The 27235-nt window shown below is 39.5% G+C and overlaps 1 protein-coding gene across 1 annotated transcript in view; it reads right to left on the reverse strand.

Annotated features, from left to right (window-relative positions):
• Positions 1–27235, reverse strand: part of LOC126485143 (gamma-tubulin complex component 6) — a 256718-nt gene that overhangs the window by 178832 nt on the left and 50651 nt on the right. Inside the window, exon 3 of the mRNA XM_050108806.1 lies at positions 26549–26763. Coding sequence (XP_049964763.1) covers positions 26549–26763 — 215 coding nt within the window. The remainder of the gene's footprint in view (positions 1–26548; positions 26764–27235) is intronic.

A 27235-nucleotide genomic window follows, 5' to 3' on the forward strand; every position in this document is an offset into this window, starting at 1 on the left:
AAGCACAACTTAGGGTATAATGTTTCATACTAAGTGTCGTCACAAACACGTGCCTTCTCTCTTCTGTGCAAGTTCTCTTTTGAGAACATTTATTAATTGATTATATCAGTTTCAACTTCTACACTGCTGACATTCTTCCCCAGACTTCTGGAAGTATCATCATCATACTCATTTTTATTTGCAATATGATTGCTTTTTGTGCATCATTCTAAGATGGTCCTCAAATTTTCTACATGTGTAAATCAAAAGACAGGAGTGCCTTCAGCTGTTTTGGAGTGTTTGTACAAGAACAACAATAAAGAAATCATAGCAGAGGTCTTAGTACCACTGGTCTATATGAAGATAAGAAAGCTATCAATCAGCTGACTGCTTACTTGCACAAATCCAACTCACGTGACAAATATCAAGATAACTGACGAATTGAAACATGTCATGGACAACGACAAGCCCACAATATTGACATTAATAGACCTCATCAGACGTTTGCCTCCATAGCTGAGTGGTCAGTGTGCACAGCTGCCATGCAGAGGACCCAGAATCGATTCTCGATACTGCCAAGGATTTTTCTCGGTGAGAGGACTGGAACAGAGTGCTCTCAGCCTCATGCTGCCAATTGAGGAGCTACTTGACCAAGCACTAGCAGGCCGATGGTCTGATCTGGGTGAATGACAGTTTGTATTCAGTGGTCAGATGGATGCAAAACACAAGACTTAAAATTAAAAGCAAAGGAGTGCCAAATAATTTCAGTATCCCTTCACAAATTAATTAGCTCTGAATTTAGCAAACAACTACCTCCTATTTTCCTCAATGGATCCAGATACCATAACAGAAAACAGTGAAGAAGTTTGGATAACTCTGAATGAGCAGCCCAACTGGGTAGAAAATACCATCACCACATTCAGAAAGATTTCCGCTCACCTCTATGCCCTCCAAAAGATCCAGAACATATTTCGAAATGGGGTGGGACATAAACTTGTGAAAACTCTACACAGCTAGTACTAACTATGAATGTTTGTGTATATTACATTTGCAACATGCATATATTTGACCATATTAGTGCTTAATAAGCACAGTTAGTATGGTTGGAATATGGTTGGGACAGATAAGTTATTTGACTACCATAAGCCACATCTACACCATCAACTACTAAGTGTGTATGCACCCCAGTAGGTCATATCAGAGATTAAGTATATATCATTTCATCAGTATTGTAACACAAGGTTTCATTCATCTACTGTCTGCCTCTGGAACAAGCTACCTTGCACTCCGTGCACAATTCATTGTTCTGTCACACTTAAGAAAAAGCTAAAGTATTTCCTCCTGTCAATCTCATTACTCTTTCCCAAAAATTAACTTATGTGGCCAGTTTCCAACTATCAACTAGTAAAGTAAATGCTCCCATCTTCTCCTTGTCATACTTCTTTCTCTTTCATTTCTCAGTCAGGTATGCACCTTTCTTTTCCCCTCTCTTCATTACTAGTGAGATGTGTCCCCGATTCCTGTCCAACTTCTTATGTAGCTGCAATGATACACTAACTTATTTTTGTGCTTTATGGTTGAAGTTATGGTCTGGAGCTCCTGCTGTGCTAAGTGTAAGTTAAAAAGATGTAGATTTACTGCTTTCATTAAGAGTTATCTATATGATCTAATGTTATTTCTTACAGACTACATGATAAAAACTGTTCTGTTTATTGCTGCTTCTTTTTTATCTTAACTTTTTATGATTTCAAATTAAAATTTTAGAGAAAAGATAAATCATAGACTAATTCAACTGACAAGCATATACGGTATAATTCATTGGAAAACAATGAAGAGTATTTGTTTCTGAATACCATCAAAATTGTGTTTAGTTCTATGTAATTTTTTCTTGTAAATAAACTGTTATTTCCATATTACCTTAGACATTCTGGCAGATCAACTAAAAATGTGTCTGTTTAAAGCCACATATCAATACGAGCAACTGCAGCGAGTGGACTGTTCATTCTGTTTGCCTAACTACTATGTTTTGACCAGGGAAGCTACAGTCAATCAATAGCAAACTAGCTGAAGCTTTAGACTTAATCCAATATCTGCACTTCTAGGGTATAGTTCTTACATTAACAATAATTTGTTTGCAGACATAGTTGAGAGAGAGCAGCACAGTCCATCATTTCTTGAGGTGCTTTATTAGATTCTCATTAATTTGCTTATTTTTCTCAAGAAACTTGAGTGAGACAAATTTCCATTCCCACAGTGCATCTTTACAAGGTCTATTTTTCATTTCTATCTCCAGATCAGCTAGAAATGATTCTCTCACTCATTATTGCATGATGACTGATGCTCTGATGTCTAGATTTCTACTCACTTTACAGAGAGAGATTTGGGGTTAAATCTGCCAGTTCATTTCCTACAATTTCACAACGCAATAGTACCAATTGGAGGTTGATACTCTTGAATAGTAACAATATCATAAGAAGGAAAGTTGCTATTCACCATATAGCGGAGATGCTAAGTCACAGGTAGCACAACAAAAAGACTTCCACAATTAAAACTTTCGGCCATTGGCCTTCGTCAACAATACACACACACACACACACACACACAAACACACACACTCACACAAATGCAACTCACACATATGACTGCAGTCTCAGGCAATTGAAACCACACATCTGCGCTATATGGTGAGCAGCAACTTTCCTTCTCATAATGTTATTCATCTAACTCTGACACATTTCCTGTCCTGAAGCGTGTCATCATTGCCTGGAGTCATTATATAGTTTGAGATTGATAATATGGCTATCTATGAGTAACTTAAAATTACTGCCTTGGTAAATGACAATAATCTGCAGGTAAGTTGAGTCAGAAGAGTTGTTATGGCACTTATCTTTCCATCAAGAGATGTTTGTCCATTCCTAGTCTGAAATATCCTGTGAATAGTTGGCAGTATGTTCTAGCCCCAGTGATTAGATTCTTATCTGAGACCCCTAGGTTGGATTTTCACCAGACATGTAAAAGACTGGATTAATCCCATAAGGGATAGAGCGCTGTGGATTAGGCTGCAAGTATTCATCCACATGTCATCAGTGTCAAATGTCACATGATCTCACCAATCCATGATGTGATACTAGAAACTGTAGCAGCTAGGAATTTTGACTTGACATGTTAAAATTACTCAATCCATCAACAGAACAAATTTCAGACAGACCTTATACATTTTTGGTACAGCTCACAATAAATCAGCATCCAATATCCTTTTGAGCCAACACTGATGCTGCAGTTACTGTGATTAACATGCAGCAGTATTGACTCTCCATTATCATCACATATGAACTATCATTTAATGCCCTACAGCAAGCAAAGTATTTCGATGAAGCAGCTGATTAAAGTAGAAGCAAAATACGAGCAAGTAGTTAGTGAAATCACTGTTTTAGTGGTGGCACAAATTGAAGTGGCAAATATACTTTTACAGTGTTTAGTATTCACTATCCAAGACTGTAAATCTGATTAAACAAATTATTCTTTTAATAGACTCTTGAGAATTGTGCAAAAAGTTTGAATCATTGTTTACACGCATTATAATGGGTGCTAAGAATTGCAATGTCCTTATCACCATGAAGCCTACACCAGCAACCAAATTCCATAAGTTATGTTAACATTTATTGCAGTTAATCTATGAAAAAAGAGCTAGATCATGGTGAGAGTTCGGTCCATAATAGATTCATGAAGACCATAAGAATTCAAAATTAGCAACAGCAACAATTTTGAAAGATAAATTTGGCTGATGCTTATTTATGGCTACCACTAGCCAGAGAGTAATTAAACACAATGGTTGTCAACACAGCTTATGGCTTGTACAAGTATCTATGCCTTGTAAGTGGTGCGCAAGCTCATCAGAAATCTTTCAAAGGTAATTGTAGCAATTCACAGTAGCCATTTTAGTGTCATGGTAACTACTTTGACAACATTACTGTAACAGGCCAGGGTGTATAACATTAGAAAACATTACCTAGTCACCTGCAAGAAGGCTTAAACTGTAAACTTTACAAATTTAAATGTACTGAAAGAGAAATACATTTTCTAAGTACTCTACTTGGTGCTACACGCACAAGACACACAGAAAAGCATATAGCCATTGTCTCGTCCAAAGAATCTCCCACACTTTCAGACATTCTTAGGGAAATTTAACTATTATGCAAAATTCATTCTTGATACAACAGAAATTTCAATAAGTCATGCCACTAGGGTGTCCCTCTCATGGCCTGGCGTATTTGGGCATGTACTCTATACGCTGAAGCACAAGTAACACTCAGCACCTTTGCCTGGCAACATACACTCCTGTGAAAACGACGGTAGCACTGCTTATTTATCTCAGTATAAGTTAGGTGCTGTGCTAGCCCACTGAACAATCCATGCCTTTTGGTTCTGAAACATGAACAGCAGTTCAAAAGAATCATTCTTAGAGTGAAAAAGATGTGTTAGGCATGGTATATGCCATAAAAAGTTTTCATATTTACCTATACCTCACAAAGTTTCACTTCACTGCAGATCACAAGCTACTTCAAGACTATTTGGTCAAAGACACAACATTTCTGAAAAGCATCTCAAAGGCTGCAGGAGTGGGCATTTTTTGCAAGTTCCTAGCACTAAAAGCCACAAATGACAACACACCATCTGACTTACGTATGAGGCTGGACCCAACCTATCATAAACATGATGATTATGTTTTTAATTCCATACAGAGCCATAGGAAACAGTGGAAGACTTTCCAGTGACATCAAAGAATGTTGCCCAATCCACTCACAATGACCGAGTTTTGGCCTCATAATGTTTACTGGCCAGGTGTTGCCAGGTACATTGAAAAGCTAGAAAAAATTGCACTGAATGTAATGAACAGGACAGGTCTCTTAGGCAACTTATTTTTCATAATCAACACCCAACAACATGTGTGGATGTGCATGCGCACACACACACAGATATATACAGATGTATGACTGCATACAAATCAACTTTGCTGAATCATTCTTTCCATGTGGTTAGTGTAGTGGTGGTGGTGGTGGTGGTGGTGGTGGTGGTGGTGGTGGTGGCGGCTATGATGGTGGTAAGAGTCAGGACAATAACCAAAATTCTGTCAATTTAGAGTCTCACTCAAACAATAATTTCGGCCAGTAACTGCAAGTCACATCAAAGCGTTTGCAGCATTTCTACAACTGGAACAATGTACAACACATAAAACCAGTGCCATTCTATCCTCAAAGCAATGTAGAAATGGAGAGGATAGTCTGAACTTTCAAACAGCACTTGCTAAACAATCGCAGTCAATGGAGAGAGTCCAGTCATGATGCTATACTGCGTTCATCATAAGAATAAACCTGATGAAACATTATACCATATATTCTTCTGTGTTTGCTTGAATCTCATTGGATTTTGTTGCATATGGAGTGGAAACCAGTACAGTCAAGTACAATCATAAGGTTACGTTTTATGCTGTACACATGTACAGAGACTGAGCAATAATGTGGGACAACAGCTTTACCGGAGCATTTAACATGGACAGCCCTGGCCAGCCAGCTGGTCCAACTAGCCTGCAATGATGTGAGCAGTTGTAGTTCAGATGTAAAAAAGGACAAGCAGAAAAACAATATAGCTTTGAATGTCATTTAATTTTTAAAGAGAATGAAATAACATTCGGCAAAACTTCAGAAATACTGCCTGTTTCTTAGGTGACCAGACAGAAAGCATAAAATGCTCTTGTTCTCACCTAATGCAGTATTCTACTCATAATTGCAAATAAGAGTTATAAAAATTCCTACCTTAAAGAGAGGGTAATTTTTCTGAATGAGCTTTGTATGATTCACAAGCATACTGCAGGGATTTCACCATATTGCTGAATACTGAAGCCACTGAAGGTATTAATTTCAGTCAGTCATCCCATAATCTCTTACCGCCTTCCTTATCTGAATTCGAGAAATACATTTCAGTTCTGGAACTGTCATCTGCTACATTGATAACAAGTTGATCAACAACAGAATCCATGAACCGCTCAGGCGCAACATGTTGTCCTCTTCTTTTATGACGTGCCATTCTACATCCCACCAGCGTTCTGCAGTGACATGTGAAAAAGCTGCTTGCGTTAGTTCCAGTATGTCTGACAGCTTAACAGTCTTGTTATTTCTTGTGACAAATCCCTTAAATTGGCTTCAGATTATTTCTGTTGGGTTATTATGGTATTGGTACAGTGGAAAATGTAAAAATGCAGCATTTGTACAGTGTGCTCGATGTTGTGAAAATGAGTGTTTTCATGTTTCTACGAAACTCATCACTCTGGTTCGTGTGAGACCACCTGTGGTATAAAACAATGGACACAATCAAAATAAAGAATATTTGGTTTTTATTTTTGTCCTAAAAAGTAAATTGTTATATTTTCTTGATTTAAGTGATCTTTATTAACACTCTTTCATAAAATACTGATAATTAATCATTTATTTTGTGTGAAACATGTAATTAGAAACAAGAAGAAATGCCTTACTCATAAAAAAATGATGAAAAATTTTACAGGTACAAGATGTAGGTATTTCAAATTGAATGGAAAAAAATGATGATCAAGGCGAGACTTGAACCAGTGTCCATGAACTGCACCAGATTATCAATCTACTGCACTACCAATTCCATTATACATCCACAGCATGTTTGTAACTTAACTGTATCAAATACAGTCCCTTGGAAAACTTCAAAGCTGATTTTTTCTGTAAATTTATGAAATACATTAAGAACAGCCTATTTCTCAGCACCTTTTAACTGTGTTCCTCACTCATGTTTCACTACGGAGCAGGAAGCAACCTCAGCCATTTTCTTACTGCTTATTAACAGCACGACAATCAGAGCACGACAGTATGGAGACAGTGACTGTACACAGTTTTTGAAATAAAAACTACACAGCTGAAGCATTATTAAGAAAAACATTGATGGCTGTTAATACGTTAGAATATCTTAAAGTTTCATTTAACGTAACTTAGTAATAAGATATTTAATACATAAGTGGGATCTACTTCTGTGAGCGCAACAACACCAGTGTACATGGGCTACAACTTCTGACCAATCATGGTGTTTGTGTTTATTTACGTCAGGCTATAATGAACAGAGTATAAACAGACAACAACATATGACACTGCCACATCTCCTATATCTGGAAAGAAAAACAACTGAGATCAGTTCTTTCCAGTCAGTCACTTGAGAACGCATACACACATTTAAGATGATGATGCCCTAGACCGATGGCACCCATCGATATCAATTGCAGCTGCAGTTTTGTCTCACACAATTGCCACACCCACTACCAGTTCCTTCTCAGCTGAAATCAGCCAACGACAGCCAGAATGCGGCCCGTGGCCTGACCTGGGCCATCAGCAGAGGCACTTGGCTTTCCTGGTCCATAAACTTACCTCATCACATACCAGTATCAAGGTTTAGTCTACACAGGAAAATGGTGGCCAATGAAATTTGGCACACAGTCACCCTAACATCACCAGACTTCATGGATGAGGACAGTTCCTCACAGCCAGAGAATTTCTCCTTCATGCTCCAGACATGTTGCTGGGGCCATTTTTAGAGTAAATGCTAAGAGAGACTGGGGGGAGGGGGGTGGATTTAGTGTCTGGCAGTACTATTGAACAGAATCTCCAAGATGCTGACACATCCAGGGCAGTGCGGTTCAATGTTGGCACATGCGCTTGTCTACACAGCAGTAAGTTGCGGTTGGAGGCTTCTAGTGAGTTACTCATCCCTAGTACTTCCCAGATGGATTATTACCCGTGACAACTGCTACTATACATAGAGTTAGTCTCTGGACACTAAAGGGATTCTTAGTGAACTTGCTACTAACAACTCTAGCTACAGCTTGGTTTCCAAATGGTAAGTGAACAATAAGAACTATTATTTCATAGCTGATCCATGGACTGAGCCTTGTGACATGAGTGTTTCTCTATTGTGACCTCAATGAAGTGCAGTCTGAGGCTGACAAAAAAAATTCTTTTATGTGTATTTTTGAATGAAATCCTCTTGCATTTCAAGTCTCAGCCACAAGCGATGAGCGAAGCAAATACTATAAATCTGGTAAGGCAGTAAGGTGGTTATATATTTTTAAGGCATAATCAGACATCAAGAGAACCATGATTAACAAAATGAACAGTCAGCTGATTTACACTTAGAATATTATGTAAAACTGAAGCAGTGAGCACATACACTGGAATAAAAAGTAAATGTTTTTCAGAGGCATCAATTCTTTCATCCTGAAATGATGTAGTCACGTACGCAAGATAGGTCAAATGAATCAGGAGTACTTTGTATGTGACGATGGCATAAAAGCCAAAAACCAGTTTGTAAAATAAATAATAAATACTGTGGAATATTACACCAGTGTCATGTATGATTTCATTCATAAATGAGTAAGGATGTTAAAGAGATACAACAGAATCGGTGGGAAAATATATCACAAGGTGAAAAGGCAAAGTACACACAATGGTTAATTCTGAATGTTTCTGAATCTTCTTGGAGAGGATGTAAAAGTATAAAGGAAAATGTACATTAAACAAAATTGAGAATGATGCCATACATTGAATTGTTAATTCTGTTCCAGAAAAACACAATTTAATACTTTTACTTCTTCTTCAAATCAAATCTTTATTATCATATAACATTCCTCATACAATCAAAGATTGTGATAAAGTTGACATTAATTATAACATCATACACAAAGTAATAAAATTAATCTAAAGTAATAATGCATATGGTCTTACTTCAGACAGTTATTATTATTATACATGGCTATCATTAAAAAAAAAAAATCTACAGTTATAATAAACGTGGTGTTACTTTAGATAGATAGTATTTTACATGATTATCATTCAAGAAATCTACACTACAGCAGCGTTTATTTATCAGACATTTTTTCAGGTCTCCTTCAGTGTTTAGATTTGGATCACACTTCCCCTTTCAGATTTTATTTATGAATTCCATGCCCATATAATGTAAAGTTTTTTCATACAGTTTTAGTTTGTGGCCAGGTACCATGCAACTTGCTCTATGTCTAGTTTCATACTCATGAAAGAAGCAGTTGCCCTCAAAAAGTTGAGCGTTTCTCTTTGTGAAAATGAGTGTCACATACATACATCCTTACAACAGCTTTGCACTTAGCTTTTCAAATACAGGTTTGCAGTTTTGTTTCATTTTTACTCCCCCCACGGCTTGGATGACCTTTCCTGCAGTTTAAAAGTTCTGAGTAGGTAAGTTTTCTCAGAGCCCCAGAAAATTACACTGTATCTAATGACTGAAACAAAATATGAATAACACACAGTTTCTTACAGCTAACTCAGTGAAATTATATAAGACTTTCATGAAGTAAACAAGACTGTTCAGTCGATTCAGTATGCTGTCCGTATGATTACTCCACAATATGTTTTCATTTACTAGTACACAGAGGAATCTGACAAAGTCTGCAGTGCCCAGTTTTTTTGTCCATATAGCCACTTACACATTGTGCAGATTATTTTCTGGTGAAATGAACAATTTTTGCTTTTATAAATTTTAATTTAATTATTATTTTTCACCCAAATGTCAGTTCAAAATGGGGGATTGACTATTCACAGGTCTTACAGCAGGCTATTGCTGTTGAGTCATCTGCAGAGAGGATGATATCAGATTGAACCTGGCATGGGATATCACTGATAGAATACAAAAATAGTAGTGGTCCTAGTATTGAACTTTGTGGAAAGAAATTTCTTACCACTATTATGAACATGTATTATTTGTTTTCTGTTCACTAAACATGATGGCACCCAACTGAGATATTTTCCTGAAAACCATAGTTGTCAGTTTGCAGAAAAGTATGTCCAGATTTATAGTATCGAAAGCTTTGGTGACATTACACAAGATACCAAATATACACATTCTATCATCAAGACATCTGCTGACCTTTGTGACCAATTAATACCAAGTGGATTGTACTGTAGCCTTTCCCGAAACCAAACTGATCATATAAAATAATGCTGTGGAATGAATTATAATTTTCTATTGCAGCTCTTTCAAATGTTTTTGAGTAAATTGGTAACAACAAGATAGGTCTTCAGTTCTCCATTTTATTCTGTCTGCCCTTTTTATGAATTGGTCGACCTTCGCATATTTTAATCAGTCTGGAAAACATCCCTCATAAAACGATAAGTTGATTATGAGGGAGAGTTGATTGGCAGTATTATGACAAACTGTATTTATTATTCTAGTTGGAATCTCAGCCCAATCCACTGAGTTTAAACTATTTAGAGACTATACAATTTTCATGACATTAGAGCTTAAAAATTGCAAAACAAAATCTGAGAAGTTTCTCTCTACCATACTAGGATTGGTATCTCTTGGTGAGCAGTCACCAATTTTTTTACAATTTATGTAGAATGATGATGGTTGGTTTGTGGGGCGCTCAGCTGTGCAGTCATCAGCGCCCACAAATTTATGTAGAACTCATTGTTGGATTCACATTGGTGTTGGGATCTGTAACAGTTCTACGATTTATCATTGGTTTAGAGGAGCATTTACTCTCCATTTCAGTGCCAACTTCACTTTTTATAACAGACCACACAGCTTTGGATTTATATATTTATTTTTTTGCAATGAGTCTACTGCTTGCAGTACCATTTGGCTAGTACATCAAACTGTTTTTTGTTTGTGTTTATATATTTAAGAAATTCAGGGTATCAATTATTCTTCTTTAAATGTGGGATGATCACATAAGTTTCAGCTCCTGTCTTCCTATCAAGGTAACTGATTGGAATAACTTCAAAGGAGGGTAAAATGGCACCATGGTAAGAGTCAAATGCCCTACAGTTTAAATGAGGTATGATCCAGACAACTACCAGAAAGGAAACAATTAAAAAACAAGTCATGACTAAAAATCAGTGTTAAACAGGTATTCCACTTAAGTTCAACATTTTAAAGACTACAGGTGTTTACAGCTTTTAGATGTATCTGAATCATCTTGGTTCTCGCCTTACACATGAAAACTTACTGAGCAATAGGAATTAGAAACTGCAACAAATGTACATGTACAGATATCCCAAGATTCCTGACTTAATATTGCTTCTTGAAACTTAATGAGTAGGCTATTGTGGGATAGATAACATCTATCTTCAAGTGTCTGCTGGTGCACATTTCTCAGCATTTTGTGACACTTTTCCATAGGACAAACAAACTCTCCTTCTCTCTATACATTCAATATCCCCTGTTAGTCCTGTGCTGCATGGGTGACACACACTTCAGCAATATTCTAGTAAGGTTGCATGAGTGATTTGTGAGCAATCTCCTTTTGCAGGCTGACTGTATTTCTTCAATATGCTGCAATGAACACCAGCTTTACCTGCGACCAAGCCTATGTGATCATTCCACATCTTATTACTATAAATTGCTACACCCAGATATTTGTATGAGTTGACTGATTCCAATTGTGATTCTCTGACATTGAAATTGTAACATAATATGATTTTGCATTTTATGAAGTGTGCTACTTCACATTTAAAGCAAGGTGTCAATTTTTGCATCATTTTGAATTCTTATTTATATTTTCTGAGAGATCATTAACATATAGCATGAACAGCAAGGGTCCCAACACACTTCCTCGGCGTAAAACTGATGTTACTTCCACTTCAGTTGATGACTATCCATCCAAGATAACACGCTATGCCCTCCCTGTCAAGAAATTCTGAATCCAGTCACAAACTTTGATTAATGCCGCAAATGATCATACATTTGTTAATAAGCATTTCAGTGGTACTGACTGATACGTTTTTTGGAAGTAAAGAAATGCTGTATCTACTTTAGTGCCTTGATCCATAGTTTTAAAAAGTCATGGGAAGAAACGTGAGCCGAATTTCACATGAGTGGCCATTCCATTTGAGATGCCTCATTACGTTTGATCTTAGAATATATTCTAAGATACTGCAACAGACAGATGTAGTTTTGTGCATCACTTCTGCTACTCTTCTTATAGATGGAAGTGACCTGAGCTTTCTTCTAACTACTGGGCACAGTTTTTTGTTCAAGGGATGTAACATGTAACAATTAAAAACTGGATTATATGCATTTGCATGTTGCATATGCATTTGCACATTTGGCTCCTCTTCCCTGGTTATAACATATTTTAACTAAAAACTAGTGACGATGCAAATTTTCGCTGCATGTTTACAATATTTAAAAAAAAGAAGACGGGCGGTCTCTAGCTTGATCTAGTTTTGATGTCTTACAGATTGACTGCGACCTAGAACTGCGTGCAATTGCTAATCGAGAGGTCAATGCCTTGCAAAATTATTACAGAAGAGGAACAGGAATAGGCAGACAGAGTCAAAGCTCCTGCGCCCGTGATCCCAGTTAATCCCATCCACTGTCATACTGTATGTGTCAGCAACAATTTAAATTAAACTAAGCAAGCTTTTAGTTGCACGTCCATTGTTTTAGTTTAGCTTTCTGTTTACTTGTACACAGTTGAACATGTTTACGACATGTAATGTGTAACATGTTGTGCACCCTGCCACCTGGAAAAAGCAATGTTTTTTCATGGATAGCTGACCATCCTGGAATATTTTCATATTATGGAATTGTTTTATATTGTCAAGTTTGCAAGAAAAACATTTTGTGCAAAAAAAAGTTTCAAATAGACAGTATGTCAAGACAAGTCTTCATATCTCAGGAATGCAGAACAAAGGACCACGACAACAACTTCTGGCAACAGCAAGTTGCAGTAGCAGCGATTTGTCCAAAAGTAATCGAAACAGTCGGTTTAAAATGGATCTATGTGAAGCATTCATTGCAAGCAATATTTGTCTTCACACACTTACAAATTCTATCCTCAAAGGCTTCCTGTGGAAATATTGCTTAAATCAAAATATACCAGATGAATCAACACTGCTTAAAAATTACATCCCAACAATTTACATACATGTTCTGGAATAAATATGCAATGAACTCAAGGACAGCATTATCTGGATTTCAGTTGATGAAACTACAGACACTTGTGGCCATTACATTGCAAATTTAATTGCTGGTGCTTTAAAACAAGAGCCTTCTTCTTCCTATTTAGCGGCCTGCAAAGAACTTGAAAATGTAAATCATTCTACTATCACCAGATTTGTGAATGGGGGTATTAGAAAAATATTTCCTGAATCTTCTGCAGATTGTTTAAACACTGATGCTCTAACAATAAAATCTCCAAAATAGATTAACTGGAAATCGTTTTCTCAGAATGTGCAAATGTTAGAGCTGTTTGATTAAATGAGCACTGATTTACTGAGGACACAATTAAAATTCTAAACAAAATATGGAACTTCAGATTAGTAAGTAGCTTTTGCAGAAGAAACAAGTCACGTGGAGACTCATGTGTACTTCTACACAGTGATATAAATTATGAGACCAAAAACTGTTCTAATCATGTAAATGAAGAATGTTTGCTTGAGAGCTGTTGTGTAGAAATAGTGGACTCACTAGCAAATGTTATAATAATCTCAATATACAGAATTCCAGAGACGTTAACAACAGAACTATTCTTATCTAAGCTTCAAATTATGCTAGAAGACCTTTGTAGAGAAAAAATTGTAATAGCTGTTGATTTTAATATTGATAGTAGCCACACTTTCAAGATTCGCTGACTTAGTAAAGAAATATGGTTTCAAACTGAATTTCTTTGAATCTACCAGAGACAATGGGCAGTCAGCAACATGTATTGACAATGTTCTAACTAATTATGTTGTAGTGTTTAGAGAATTTCCACATAAATTCTAGAACCACTCGGCTTTCTACCGTCCCCAACACATGATATTTTAAATATAAGTGTGAGAGAGCCTATCCACTGCGCGTCATGTGTCTATGTGTGTAGGTCCGAAGTATGTAGTGAGAAGACTAGACACAGCTGTCAAATGGCACTGACAAGTACTTCTTGGTTGCGCCAAGGAAGTTATAATGAAAGAACACGGCAGCCCCAAGGAACTTCTGTGTTTAGAATGAAATTTTCATTCTACAGCGGAGTGTGCGCTGATATGAAACTTCCTGGCAGATTAAAACTGTGTGCCAGACCGAGACTCGAACTCGGGATCTTTGCCTTTCGCGGGCAAGTGCTCTACCGACTGAGCTACCCAAGCACGACTCATGCTCCATCCTCACAGCTTTAATTCTGCCAGTACCTCGTCTCCTACCTTCCAAACTTCTCAGAAGCTCTCCTGGGAACCTTGCAGAACTAGCACTCCTGGAAGAAAGGATATTGCGGAGATATGGCTTAGCCACAGTATGGGGGATGTTTCTGTAATGAAATTTTCACTCTACAGCAGAGTGTGCGCGATTTCATATCATCGATGGTGGAAAACTTGTTTCAGAAATTTAAAAAAAAAAAAAAAAAAAAATTGCTGATTAGAAGGTGCTTATTGGCAAGATTATGAGAAATCAGACATTATAACGTCTAGGTCATGAACCTGGGAAGACTATGAATTTAAACATACGATGAAGGTAAGTACAAAATGGCTGCGTTTGAGCTACTCAGTATGATATTATACCATGTGCATCAAATTCAATGAACACAAGCACCCTCGCAACCATGGAATGTTCTCCAAGATATTCTAATAGAATTGGGAAGTAAGTGGGTGGTGTGCCATCTGGTTGCAGGTCCAGGTCACATGGACAGTGTGATCAGATTGTGCAAGCTGCTCCTACCCTGCCCAGTGGGGTGAATAGCAGCCCTGCCTGTCCTCCTCATACTCACAGGCAGGTGCAGGTGTTTAGACTACCCACCAGATAACCATAATTGCGTGCATTTTGCGCAAGACAATTTGCATGTCAACAGTTTGTCCACCCCGTCCCGCTGTGCCCATGCTTACCCGGCTGAACCCAGAAGGGCACACAACATGGAACAGCATAAGATAATGAGTTCTTGCATTGTCCATTGGTAGGAGACAACGACAGATTATTAAGAGCCCTGTTTCAACTCATGTAAATATACCTCACATTTTTAAATATCCATACCCTCCAATCAGCACACAATAACATTTATCTTCACCCAACAGTCCAGGACACCTTTTTCTATGCTTTGAGCATTTAGTGGCACTGCTCTTAGGCCAATGCTACTTTTGGAGCCCACTGACATGCTGTGAACAGAAGTACATATATGAGATTGTGATTTCTGTACCGCATACAGCAGTGAATTCTTGAGCGACCTGACCCACTGTGCGCTGTCTGACATCGAGTGCTGTCATCAACAAGTTGTTGCCCATGACAGCCGACTATGGAGTTGGAGTGTGCCCCACCAAATCAATGTTCTCATAGGACACTTTTGACATTATCACCAGTGAATTACCCACGTGTATTGCATGGCCTCAGAAATGAATGTCCCATGTGTTTGATGCTCTAAATGATTAAACACACTGATAAAACATGACTTCCAGAATCAAATTTCCACTCTGCAGCAGAGTGTGCACTGATATGAAACTTCCTGGCAGATTAAAACTGTGTGCCAGAGCGAGACTCTAAAGTAAGACTTCAAGACTTCTGCCTTTAGCAGGCAAGTGATCTATTGACTGAGCTACCCAAGTATGACTCACAACCCATCCTCACAACTTTATTTCTGCCAGTACCTCATCTCCTACCTTCGAAACTTTATAGAAGCTCTCCTGCGAAACTTGTAAGACTAGCACTTCTGGAAGAAAGGATACTGCGGAGACGTGGCTCAGTCACAGCCTGGGGAACGTTTCCAGAACAAAATTTTCACTCTGCAGTGAAATGTGACTAATATGAAACTTCCCAGCAAATTAAAACTGTGTGCCAGACCATGACTTGAACTCGAGACCTTTGTCTTTGCGGGCAAGTGCTCTACTGACTGAGCTACCCAAGCACGACTCACGATCCATCCTCACAGCTTAACTTCCATCAATACCTCGTCTCCTACTTTCCTCCACAAGTACCTCATCTCCTACATTGCTTTGGTAAGTCAGTTGGTAGAGCACTTGCCCACAGAAGGCAAAGGTCCCAAGTTCAAGCCTCGATCCAGCACACAGTTTTAATATGGCAGTCCAACAGCCAATACATGGCCTGACAACATTCCAGTCACATGACAAAGTAAACTATTCCCCTAATGACAGGAACATTTTTTCTCCAACACAGAAATTTTCTCACATAGATAGTTCGCACTATGGGCTACATGAACATAAAACGTAAGGAGGAAAATTAGTTGAAGCTCTGGATATTGCTATCCACCTAGGTATTCTAGACAAAATGCAAGTTATTTTGTTTCTCTCTCACACTCTTATTTCAAAACGGCTGTTGACTAGCATAGTATCATGAAGAAAATGTTGCAATTGTTATGAGAATGAAGATTTATCTCACACAATTTATTAAAACTATTATTATTATTATTATTATTATTATTATTATTATTTGTGTTATGCCCTTGAAGAGTGCATTTAGACTAAACTTCATGTCCGTTTCCCTGTTGTTTTCTCTTTACGTTCTGCCCCAACTTACTTCATTTGTGTGCTGTGTTTCTGCTTCCATTCTTCGGTCCACTTTAGGTCCTGTGTTCTCTTCAGCTTCTCTTCTTTCCTGTTCGAACAGTGTTTCTTCATCCTCTAGCTGTGTTTTTGTCATCTCTGTTCGGTCCATTGTCTTCATTTGTTGTATGGTGTCTCTTGTAGTTTGTTTCTTCTGGTCAGGTTCCTAATGAGAGTTTTGTTTTGTATGTTTCCTGTGCCATGTTGAGTTGTTCCATGACAATTCTTACTTCATTCATCCATTTGTTGTTTTTTCTTGTGCTAACCCAGTCCAAGATCTGTCTTGTTATTCTATGTGGTGCCATTCTACTGGGATGTCCTTAAAACTGTAGTCTTCGTTTCCTGATATGGTCTGTTATTTTCTCTGTGTGTTCATATAGTTCTTCAGCTGGCCTCTTTATCCATACTCTGTCTTTCTGCATCACCCTGAATATTTCCCCATGTATTTTTCATTCGAACTTTTCTATCTGCTTGATTTGTGTCTGTCCTTGTACTACTTAGGGCTCAGCTGCGTATAATGCTTCTGGTAGCACCACCATCTCGTAGTGTTGTAGTTTGGCCTTTTGAGAGATAGCTTTCAGATTACAGTGATTCCAAGTCAGTTCGTAGGCCTTCTCTAGTTTCGCTCTTTTCTCTTCATCAAATACCTTATTTCTTCCTGTAATCTGTATTGTTTCTCCTAGATACTTGAAATTTTCTGTTCAGTGTATTGTCCCACATTTTGTGTGTAGTGATGGGTGTTTTTGGGTGCTCATGAACTGTATTTTCTCGTATGATATCTGTAGTCCGGTCGTGGCTGTGATTTTGTGTAGTTCTTCTACGGCTCTTGTTGTTTCTATTTCTCGTACCGTTTCGATGACTAAATCGTCTGTGAACGCTAGGCACTTGACTCTTACTTTTCCTAATAGGACTCCTTTCTGTGTCTCTTCCCAGTCCTTCACTATCCTGTCCAGTACTATGTTGAATACCAATGGCGAGAGGCCATCACCCAGTCTGACTCTTGTTCTGAGAGCTCTCCACAGAACTTCACTTTAGATGTCATGTTTGTTAGTGTTTGCTGAATTATGGTTAATGTCTTCCTACTTACTCTGTACTCTCAGGATTTTAAAGAGGGTTTCTCTGTCTATTGAGTCACACGCCTTCTTGAAGTCAATGGAGGTCATGGTTATGTTCTGTTTGTATTGCAGTATCATCTTAAGGTTCTATATCCGTTCAGCACAAGACCTGTGTTTATGAAACCTAGCCTGGTATTCTCCAATCAGGTGATCGGTTTGCTTCTCTAATCTATTTAGCAATACATTCGAAAGTATCTTATATGTGATGGGTAACAGTGGGATGCCCCTATAGTTGTTTGGGTCCGACTTATCCCCTTTCTTGTGTAGAGGGTGTATTAGTGCTGTGCACCATTATTTCGGTATCTCTTCTGTTCCCCATATCTGTTTCATGATGTTGTGTATGTATTCTGTGAGATCCGAGTCTTGCAGCTTCCAGAATTCCGCAATGACTCCACCCTCTCCTGGTGCTCTATTGTTCTTGAGGTTCTTGATGATTTCTATAACTTCTTCTATCAATTGCTACCTGGGTTTGGTGCGGGTTCCTCCGTGTCCAGTTCGTCTGTTGGTGATTCTGCGTTTAGGAATTTCTTGAAGTACTTCAGGTTCAGTATTTGGTATTTCATCACGTTTTCTCTGAACGCCCTGTAGAAATTCCAAGTGTTGTTCCGTGTCTACTTCTGTCTCTTCTAGTTTCTGTTTGTCGTAGTTTCGTTTTTCTTTACGGATGATTTTACTTGCCTGTTTCTGTGTTTTGAGAAATTCTTGCCAGTTTTCTGATATCTTGCTGCTATTGAACTTCTTCCATGTGTTGATTTATCTTTTGATTGATAGGTCACGTGTGGTTCCACCAGTGGTGTTTCTTGGTTCTCAGTGCTACTGCTAATTTCATGGCTTCCTGAAGCTTTCCTGATAGCTGTTCCCAGTTTTGCGTTGTTCCTATCTTAATTTTCTCCAGTTTTTTTCTCTTGGTTGAGTGTTAGATATTCTGGATCTGGTCTAATGATTAGTTTTCTGTTGTTTCCTCTTAGGGATTAGGCATGTCTTTACCTGCAGTAGGTGGTGATCCAAGTCCAAAAGGCCCTTTCGTGTGTTGATGTACTGTGTTTCCCTCTGCGCTTCTCTTTCTATTACGACATGGTAAATCTGTAATTCTCTCTTGCCGTTTGGGAGTTTCCACGTGGTTAATTATTGTATGGGTTTCTTGAAGTTCGTTGACATGACTTTGAGGTCATGGGTCTCGCAGAATTCTATCAGGTGTCTAACGTTTAGGTTTGTGTCACGGTGTGGTGTGTATATTCCTGTAATGTGTCTGTATTTTTGTTCTTTCCGTAGTTTTGTGCTGAAGTCTCCTAGAATAATTTTAGCTTGGTGTGTAGGTATTTTCTTGATTGTCTCCTCCTTTACTGTCCAAAAGTCCTCAATGATGTCTGGGTCCTTCCTGTTGTGGTCATTTGTTGGTGCGTGTGCTCTATGATCACATATGCCCTGCACCCTGTTTGCAGTGTTAATTGTCAGTGTGCTGATTCTTTCATTAGGTGTCTGTGATTGTCCTGTGTACTGCGAATCCTGTGCCATAGAGCCTGAGGTTCTTCCTGTCAACTGACGGTTTTCCCTTGTATATTCCTTAGTTCCCCGTGTAGAAATGGTCTTCATCTGGGAATCTTATTAAAGCTATTATATATAAAAATTTTAAACACTGCACTGTTCCATTCATTTTTTCAGTCAAATACATACATAACAAAAAACTTTTGCAATCCGCGTCTTTGAGTTAAAGAATATCATTCTCTTATAAAATGTAAATTATATCAATGTAATGTAAATAGTCTTCACAGGTTTGCCAGAAAATGATGTGCGAATTCCATAATATTTCCTCGGAGCAAATATCCGACATCTTCAGGTGGTGAACCTTCCTGGTGGCTAGGTATGACTGAAGGCATCTGCAAGTGGAAGCCCCTGAATATAGAACACACATGCAAAGAATGTGCAGGCATGGAAATCATGCATGTGAATTTTTTTGCAGATAGGTGGTGCTATACTCAAATGCCCTCTATCGAAAATCGCAAAGCGGCCCTCCTGTGTGTGTGTGCTGTACACTGTATTTACTAACAGTGTGGACAGGCATTACTCACTAAAAATACCACACTAGACCAATGTTATGACGAATATGCTATTGAAAAATCTTGCTCTCCTTATCCTGATTTAATTGCAGCCAATCCAGGGTTCCAGGCTGTGCTCAGTTGAAATCCTGAATCCCTATTGATGAGATTAACAGCTGTATGGATATGTATTGTTTCCTTAACAATGCAATCCCAGAAAGATGATGCCAGGGATAAAACTTCTGTCTTTTCATAAATCATGTGATGTCCTGTATTCAGACAGTGATCTGCAATTTGTGACTTCTCCTGTTGGTGTAGGCATGCATGGTGCTGATGTTCATCGCAGAGTTCTTGTACTGTGTGACATGTGTGATCTATATATGCAACTCCACATTGACAAGGAATCTTATACACGCCATGTTTCCTCATGCCAAAATCATCCTTAACCGAACCAAACAGGTTCCTTAGTTTTGCAGATGGTCAAAACACACACTTAATGTCATTTCTTCTGGGGACTCTTCCAGTTCTTGATGGCATGGCACTAAAATACAGTAAAAAGGCCTAAGTGATAGGTGTCTCCGTATCTTCATTCTGCTCCATGGACTGAAATCACATTGGCCTGAATGCATTATGTATCTGTCTCTCAGAAGAACCGTTTTGTCAAAGCACTTTCTTAAAATATTGCATCTCACTCAACACACTTTCAAGAGCAGATACCACAAGTGCTCTATGAACTAACATACATAATGCACTACTGCTTTGTGTGGGATGATGGTAGCTTGTGGCCTTCAAATGTAGATCTGTATGCGTTGGCTTGCAGTAGATGCTGTGTCGTAAGGTTCCATCTGTTTTCCTTCATACCAAAACAGCAAGAAAAGGTAAAGTACCATCTTTTTCCATTTCCATTGTGACGTTTATATTTGGTTGGAGGGAATTTAAATGCTGAAGAAATGTAGGTGGAGTACCAAGTCCATGTGGCCACACCGCAAATGCGTCATCCACATACTGCAGAAAACAAGAGGGTTTGAGAGTGGCTGTCTGTAGAGCTTTTTCTTCAAAGTCCACCATAAAATAGTTGGCCACCATGGGAGACAGAGGACTCCCCATGGCAACGCCGTCCACCTGTTCAAAATATTGGGCATGAAATAAGAAATATGTTGAAGTAAGCACATGTTTAAATAATATCACTATGTCCTCCTCATACTAGTTGCTACTGAGCTCTACAGAGTCCTGCAAGGGCACCATTGTAAATAAAGACATAACACCAAAACTTAAAGAATTGCAATCTAAAAGATTTCAGATGATCTATGGAATCCTCAGAGTTTCAAACACGGTGGTCACCCTTGCCTATGAGAGCTCCCAATAGTGATGTCAGATATTTAGCAACAAAATAAATAAGTGCTCCTACCTCATTTACAGTGCGATGGAGAGGCAGTCCATTCTTATGGATCTTAAATAGGCCACACAATTGAGGAGGAACTGCAACCTGTTGACGCAGACCCTTGGTGACTTGTGCTGGATTTGAGTCCTTCCTGATGAAATTGGAGGTCTTTCTCTCGATTCTACCGATCGGATCACTTTTTAATTTACTGTATGCACGATCATCAAACAGTTTGTATACCTTGCCATTATATTCCATGCGTGAGAGAAGCACAGCAGTATTTCCTTTGTCAGCAGGTAAGATGACAATGTCTTGGTCCTTCTCAATTCTTATAGAGCATTTCTTTCAGCTGAGGTGACATTAAAGTTGGACTTCTCATGTGGCATGTGTCATGTCAAATCTCTTCAGCAGCATTCTTAGGAAATTTCAAAACAGCTTGTTCCATTCTACTAATCACATATCTGCTGGGAATGGTCCACAGTGTAGGTGCGAAATCCAGACATTCCTCTAGCACAGAAACTGGAGCTTCATCCAAAGTCTTCTCCGGGAGATTAAACATGGTACGTCTTTGTATTCTTGGCATGTCTTCTTGCATCTGGGCTTTGAGTCAATCATATTTTGTCGTTTGATGAACCTTAGCTTGTAGTTCAGTACAATCAGAGTCCTTGGAAAATATGACATTAAGCAGGTTTTTTGACCATCTAGAAAACTGAGGAACCTGGTGGGTTCAGTTAAGGACGATCTTGGCTGGAGGAAACTTTTTTTTTTTTGTCTGTATAAGATTCCCCGTCTATGTGCAGTGGCATTGTCTTTCCGGGATTGCATCATTAAGAAAGCAATACATATCCGTACAGCTGATAATCCCATCAACAGGGATGTGGGATCTCAACTGAGCACACCCTGGAAGCCAGCATTGGTTCCAGTTAAATCAGGACGAGAAAAATGAAGATTTTTTGATAACAGACCCATCATAAAATTGGTCTAGTATGGTTTTTCAGTGAGTAATGTCTGGCCATATTGTTAGTAAACATAGTGCACAGCTCACATGCAGGATGGCTGCTCTGTGATTTTTGGCAGAGAGCTTTTGAGTATGGCACCATCTACACTCCTGGAAATTGAAATAAGAACACCGTGAATTCATTGTCCCAGGAAGGGGAAACTTTATTGACACATTCCTGGGGTCAGATACATCACATGATCACACTGACAGAACCACAGGCACATAGACACAGGCAACAGAGCATGCACAATGTCGGCACTCGTACAGTGTATATCCACCTTTCGCAGCAATGCAGGCTGCTATTCTCCCATGGAGACGATCATAGAGATGCTGGATGTAGTCCTGTGGAACGGCTTGCCATGCCATTTCCACCTGGCGCCTCAGTTGGACCAGCGTTCGTGCTGGACGTGCAGACCGCGTGAGATGACGCTTCATCCAGTCCCAAACATGCTCAATGGGGGACAGATCTGGAGATCTTGCTGGCCAGGGTAGTTGACTTACACCTTCTAGAGCACGTTGGGTGGCACGGGATACATGCGGACGTGCATTGTCCTGTTGGAACAGCTAGTTCCCTTGCCGGTCTAGGAATGGTAGAACGATGGGTTCGATGACGGTTTGGATGTACCGTGCACTATTCAGTGTCCCCTCGACGATCACCAGTGGTGTACGGCCAGTGTAGGAGATCGCTCCCCACACCATGATGCCGGGTGTTGGCCCTGTGTGCCTCGGTCGTATGCAGTCCTGATTGTGGCGCTCACCTGCACGGCGCCAAACACGCATACAACCATCATTGACACCAAGGCAGAAGCGACTCTCATCGCTGAAGACGACACGTCTCCATTCGTCCCTCCATTCACGCCTGTCGCGACACCACTGGAGGCGGGCTGCACGATGTTGGGGCGTGAGCGGAAGACGGCCTAACGGAGTGCAGGACCGTAGCCCAGCTTCATGGAGACGGTTGCGAATGGTCCTCGCCGATACCCCAGGAGCAACAGTGTCCCTAATTTGCCGGGAAGTGGCGGTGCGGTCCCCTACGGCACTGCATAGGATCCTACGGTCTTGGCGTGCATCCGTGCGTCGCTGCGGTCCAGTCCCTGGTCGACGGGCACGTGCACCTTCCGCCGACCACTGGCGACAACATCGATGTACTGTGGAGGCCTCACGCCCCACGTGTTGAGCAATTCGGCGGTACGTCCACCCGGCCTCCCGCATGCCCACTATACGCCCTCGCTCAAAGTCCGTCAACTGCACATACGGTTCACGTCCACGCTGTCGTGACATGCTACCAGTGTTAAAGACTGCGATGGAGCTCTGTATGCCACGGCAAACTGGCTGACACTGACGGCGGCGGTGCACAAATGCTGCGCAGCTAGCGCCATTCGACGGCCAACACCGCGGTTCCTGGTGTGTCCGCTGTGCCGTGCGTGTGATCATTGCTTGTACAGCCCTCTCGCAGTGTCTGGAGCAAGTATGGTGGGTCTGACACACCGGTGTCAATGTGTTCTTTTTTCCATTTCCAGGAGTGTATATGCAAATCATTGCACATATGTGATTTCCGCACCTGTACATTCTTTGTGCATGTGTCCTTTTTACAGCAGCACTGACGTGTGGATACTGTCACTTGTACCTGGCCACCAGTAAGGTTCTACCAACTGAAGACATCAGATAGTTGTTCTGAGAAAATATTGTGGAATTTGCATAATGTCATCCAGTGGCAAACCCGAGTAGACTATTTACAACATATTCACCAGGAAAGCTTGAAGAGTCACATCTGGTACCTTTACGGGGGAGATATAATGAAGAACATATGTGGATTTGACAAGTTATGTCTGAAGAGAAGCAGACTGTTAACACTCCTGCACTTTTACTGACATACCGCGACAAGCAAACCATTCCCACATTTGTTAAATTTCAACATTACATAATCTCTGGTACTGCCATTAGAATTAATCAACGGGTGAGTGCAGTTCTTGTGAGAGAAAGGGTGTGCTACATGCACCAGGAATTGTGGTTGGTGTACAGGCAACAACTATCACTCCATTTGAAGATTTCAGAGAACCTTTCAGCGGTATGCTGGAACTGGGTAGATAGCAGCGGTTGCGCACTGGCAGACTGGACTGAACAACAAGCTAAGGTTTGTCAAATGAGAAAATACGATCCGAATTGGAAGCCCAAATGCAAGAAGACATGCCAAGAAGATGTACCATGTTTAATTTCACGGAGAAAACCCAGGACAATGCTGCAGTTTTGGTGCTAGAGAAGGGTCTGAATTTCGCACCTACTCTGGGGACCATTCCCATCTGACGTGTGATTAGTGGAATAGAACAAGCTGTTTTGAAACTTCCTATGGATGCTGCCAAAGAGATTTGGCATGACACATGGTGCATCTTGACTTGAGCTCCACTAAGAGGTCCAACTTTAACGTCACTTCAGCTGAAAGAAATGCTCTAGGAGAATTGAGAGAGGACCAAGACATTGTCATCTAACCTGCTGACAAAGAAATGCTATTGTGCTTGTCTCACATGTGGAATATGATGGCAAGGTATACAAACTGCTCGACGATCTTGTGTACAGTAAATTAAAAAGTGATCCGACACATATGATCCAGAGAGAGACCCTGGAACTCATCAGGAAGGGCTCGAATTCAGTGCAAGTCACCAAGGGTCTGCGTCAACAGGTTGCAGTTGCTCCTCGATTGTGTGGCCTATACAAGACCCAAAAGAATGGCTGCCTCTCCATCCCACTGTAAACGAGGTAGGAGCAATTATTTATTTGGTTGCTAAATATCTGACATCACTATTTGAAGCTCTCATAGGCAAGGGCGACCACCATGTTCAAAACTCTGAGGATTCCATAGGTCACCTGAAAACCCTTAGATTGCAATCATTGGATCTCTTAGCAAGTTTTGATGTTATGTCTTTATTTACAAAGGTGCCCTTGCTCAGTAGCAACAAGTTTCAGCAGGACACAGTGACATTATCTAAACACGTGCTTACTTCAACATATTTTTTATTTCATGCCCAATATTTTGAACAGGTGGACACTGTTGCTGTGGGAAGCCCTCTGTCCCCCATGGTGGCCAATTACTTTATGTGGACTTTGAAGAAAAAGCAATATAGACAGCCACTCTCAAACCCTCTTGTTTTCTTCAGTATGTGGATGACACATTTGTGGTGTGGCCACTTTAACTTTTCTTCCTGTTTTGGTATGAAGGAAAACAGATGGAACCTTAGGACACAGCATCTACCACAAGCCAACGCATACAGGTCTACATTTGAAGGCCACAAGCTACCATCATGCCGCACAATGCAGTAGTGCATTATGTACATTAGTTCATAGAGCGCATGTGGTATCTGCCCTTGAAAGTGTGTTGAGTGAGATGCAATATTTTAAGAAAGTGCTTTGACAAAACGGTTCTTCTAAGAGGCAGATACATAATGCATTCAGGCCCATGCGATTTCAGTCCATGGAGCAGAATGAAGATACGAGGACACCTATCACTTAGGCCTTTTTGCATCACAGGATTTATGAAAAAACAGAAGTTTTATCCCCGGCATCTATCTTTCTGGGATTGCATCTTTAAGGAAGCAATACATACCCGTACAGCTGATAATCTCATCAATGGGAACAGGGGATTTCAACTGAGCACAGCCTGGAACCCTGCACTGGCTTCTATTAAATCACAATGAGACAATCAAGATTTTTGGATAACAATCCTGTCACAACTTTGGTCTCATATGGTTTTTTAGTGGGTAGCATCTGTCTGCTTTAGTAAACATAGTGTACAGAACACGTGCAGGTCGGTTGCTCTGTAATTTTCACAGAGAGCAGTTGAGTATTGCCTTTCTACCTGCAAATCATTGTGTTTGCGTGATTTCCATCCCTGCCCATTCTTCGTGTGTGTGTTCTGTATATAAGGACGTACCTAGCCACCAGCAAGGCTCAATCACCTGAAGATATCAGACAGTCGCTCTACAGAAATATTGTGAAATTTGCAGAACGTCATCCAACAGCAAATTCTTAATGACTATTTATGACATATCCACCATGAAAGCTTGAAAAGTCATATATCAATATATATCATTTTCAAGTACATTAAGAATATATTAACTTAAAATAAAAATAGTAAATACAATAGTTTTGTAAATTTTAAGTATTTTCTATGAATAGCAGATAGGCAGCAATTCCTGTCTAAAGCCAATACAAAAAGGCTATCTGTGCTGAGCTACATTTGTCAAAAACAAAACAGACATTCCAAATGTATGGAAAATATTAAACTGTATGTTCAGCATGTAATAGGTAAGGTAATGTGTTCTACTATGTTCAAAGAATTCATCTGAAAAATTTTGTGCAAAAAATCTATAATATGAGTTGTTTCTGGAACATAAACAAATGTCAAAATAATTGGTGCAAAATAGACACACAGATTTCTTAAAAGTAAAATATAAGTAGAAAAACATGTAATAGCTTACAAAATCTTCCTTTTGTGGTGGTCTTGAGTTGGATAAAGCCAAAATGAAATGCACAATTTTCTTCAAGTTATCTGTTGAGTACACATTTTTCAAAAATTCAAGATGCTGCAAACAATGTGCAAGCTGAGAAGCCTTGCCATCTGGAAGATCTAGTTGCAGTGTTGCCAATGCAAACAATGGGTCAAACCATGGTGGATGGCTCACATTTTCTCTACCTTAAAAAAAAATCCAGAAATGTTCATATTTTGTTACATGTAATTGGAAACAGAGAAAAAGAGGCCTCTGTCAAAATGTTACTTCACACACACACACACACACACACACACACACACACACACAGTCGAATTGCTGATGAACAGCAGTAAAAAAGGAGGGAAGGGTGGGAAGAAGAAAAGTAGTCCAAGGAAAGAAAGTAGGTGAAATAGACATATTTAACAACAATAAATATCCAACATAGGAAATTAATGAGACAATATGGTTAACATCATTCTAAAATGGGCCTTGAATGCATGAAACTATAAAAATTGTTATTTTGTAATAATAATAATAATAATAATAATCCCAGTGACATAAATTTTTTGTTCTTGTGTCTGATTGGTTGGTTGGTTGGTTTGGGGAAGGAGACCAGACAGCGTGGTCATCGGTCTCATCGGATTAGGGAAGGATTGGGAAGGAAGTCGGCCGTGC

This window comes from Schistocerca serialis, chromosome 6, assembly GCF_023864345.2.
Source record: "Schistocerca serialis cubense isolate TAMUIC-IGC-003099 chromosome 6, iqSchSeri2.2, whole genome shotgun sequence".
Lineage (NCBI taxonomy): Eukaryota > Metazoa > Arthropoda > Insecta > Orthoptera > Acrididae > Schistocerca > Schistocerca serialis.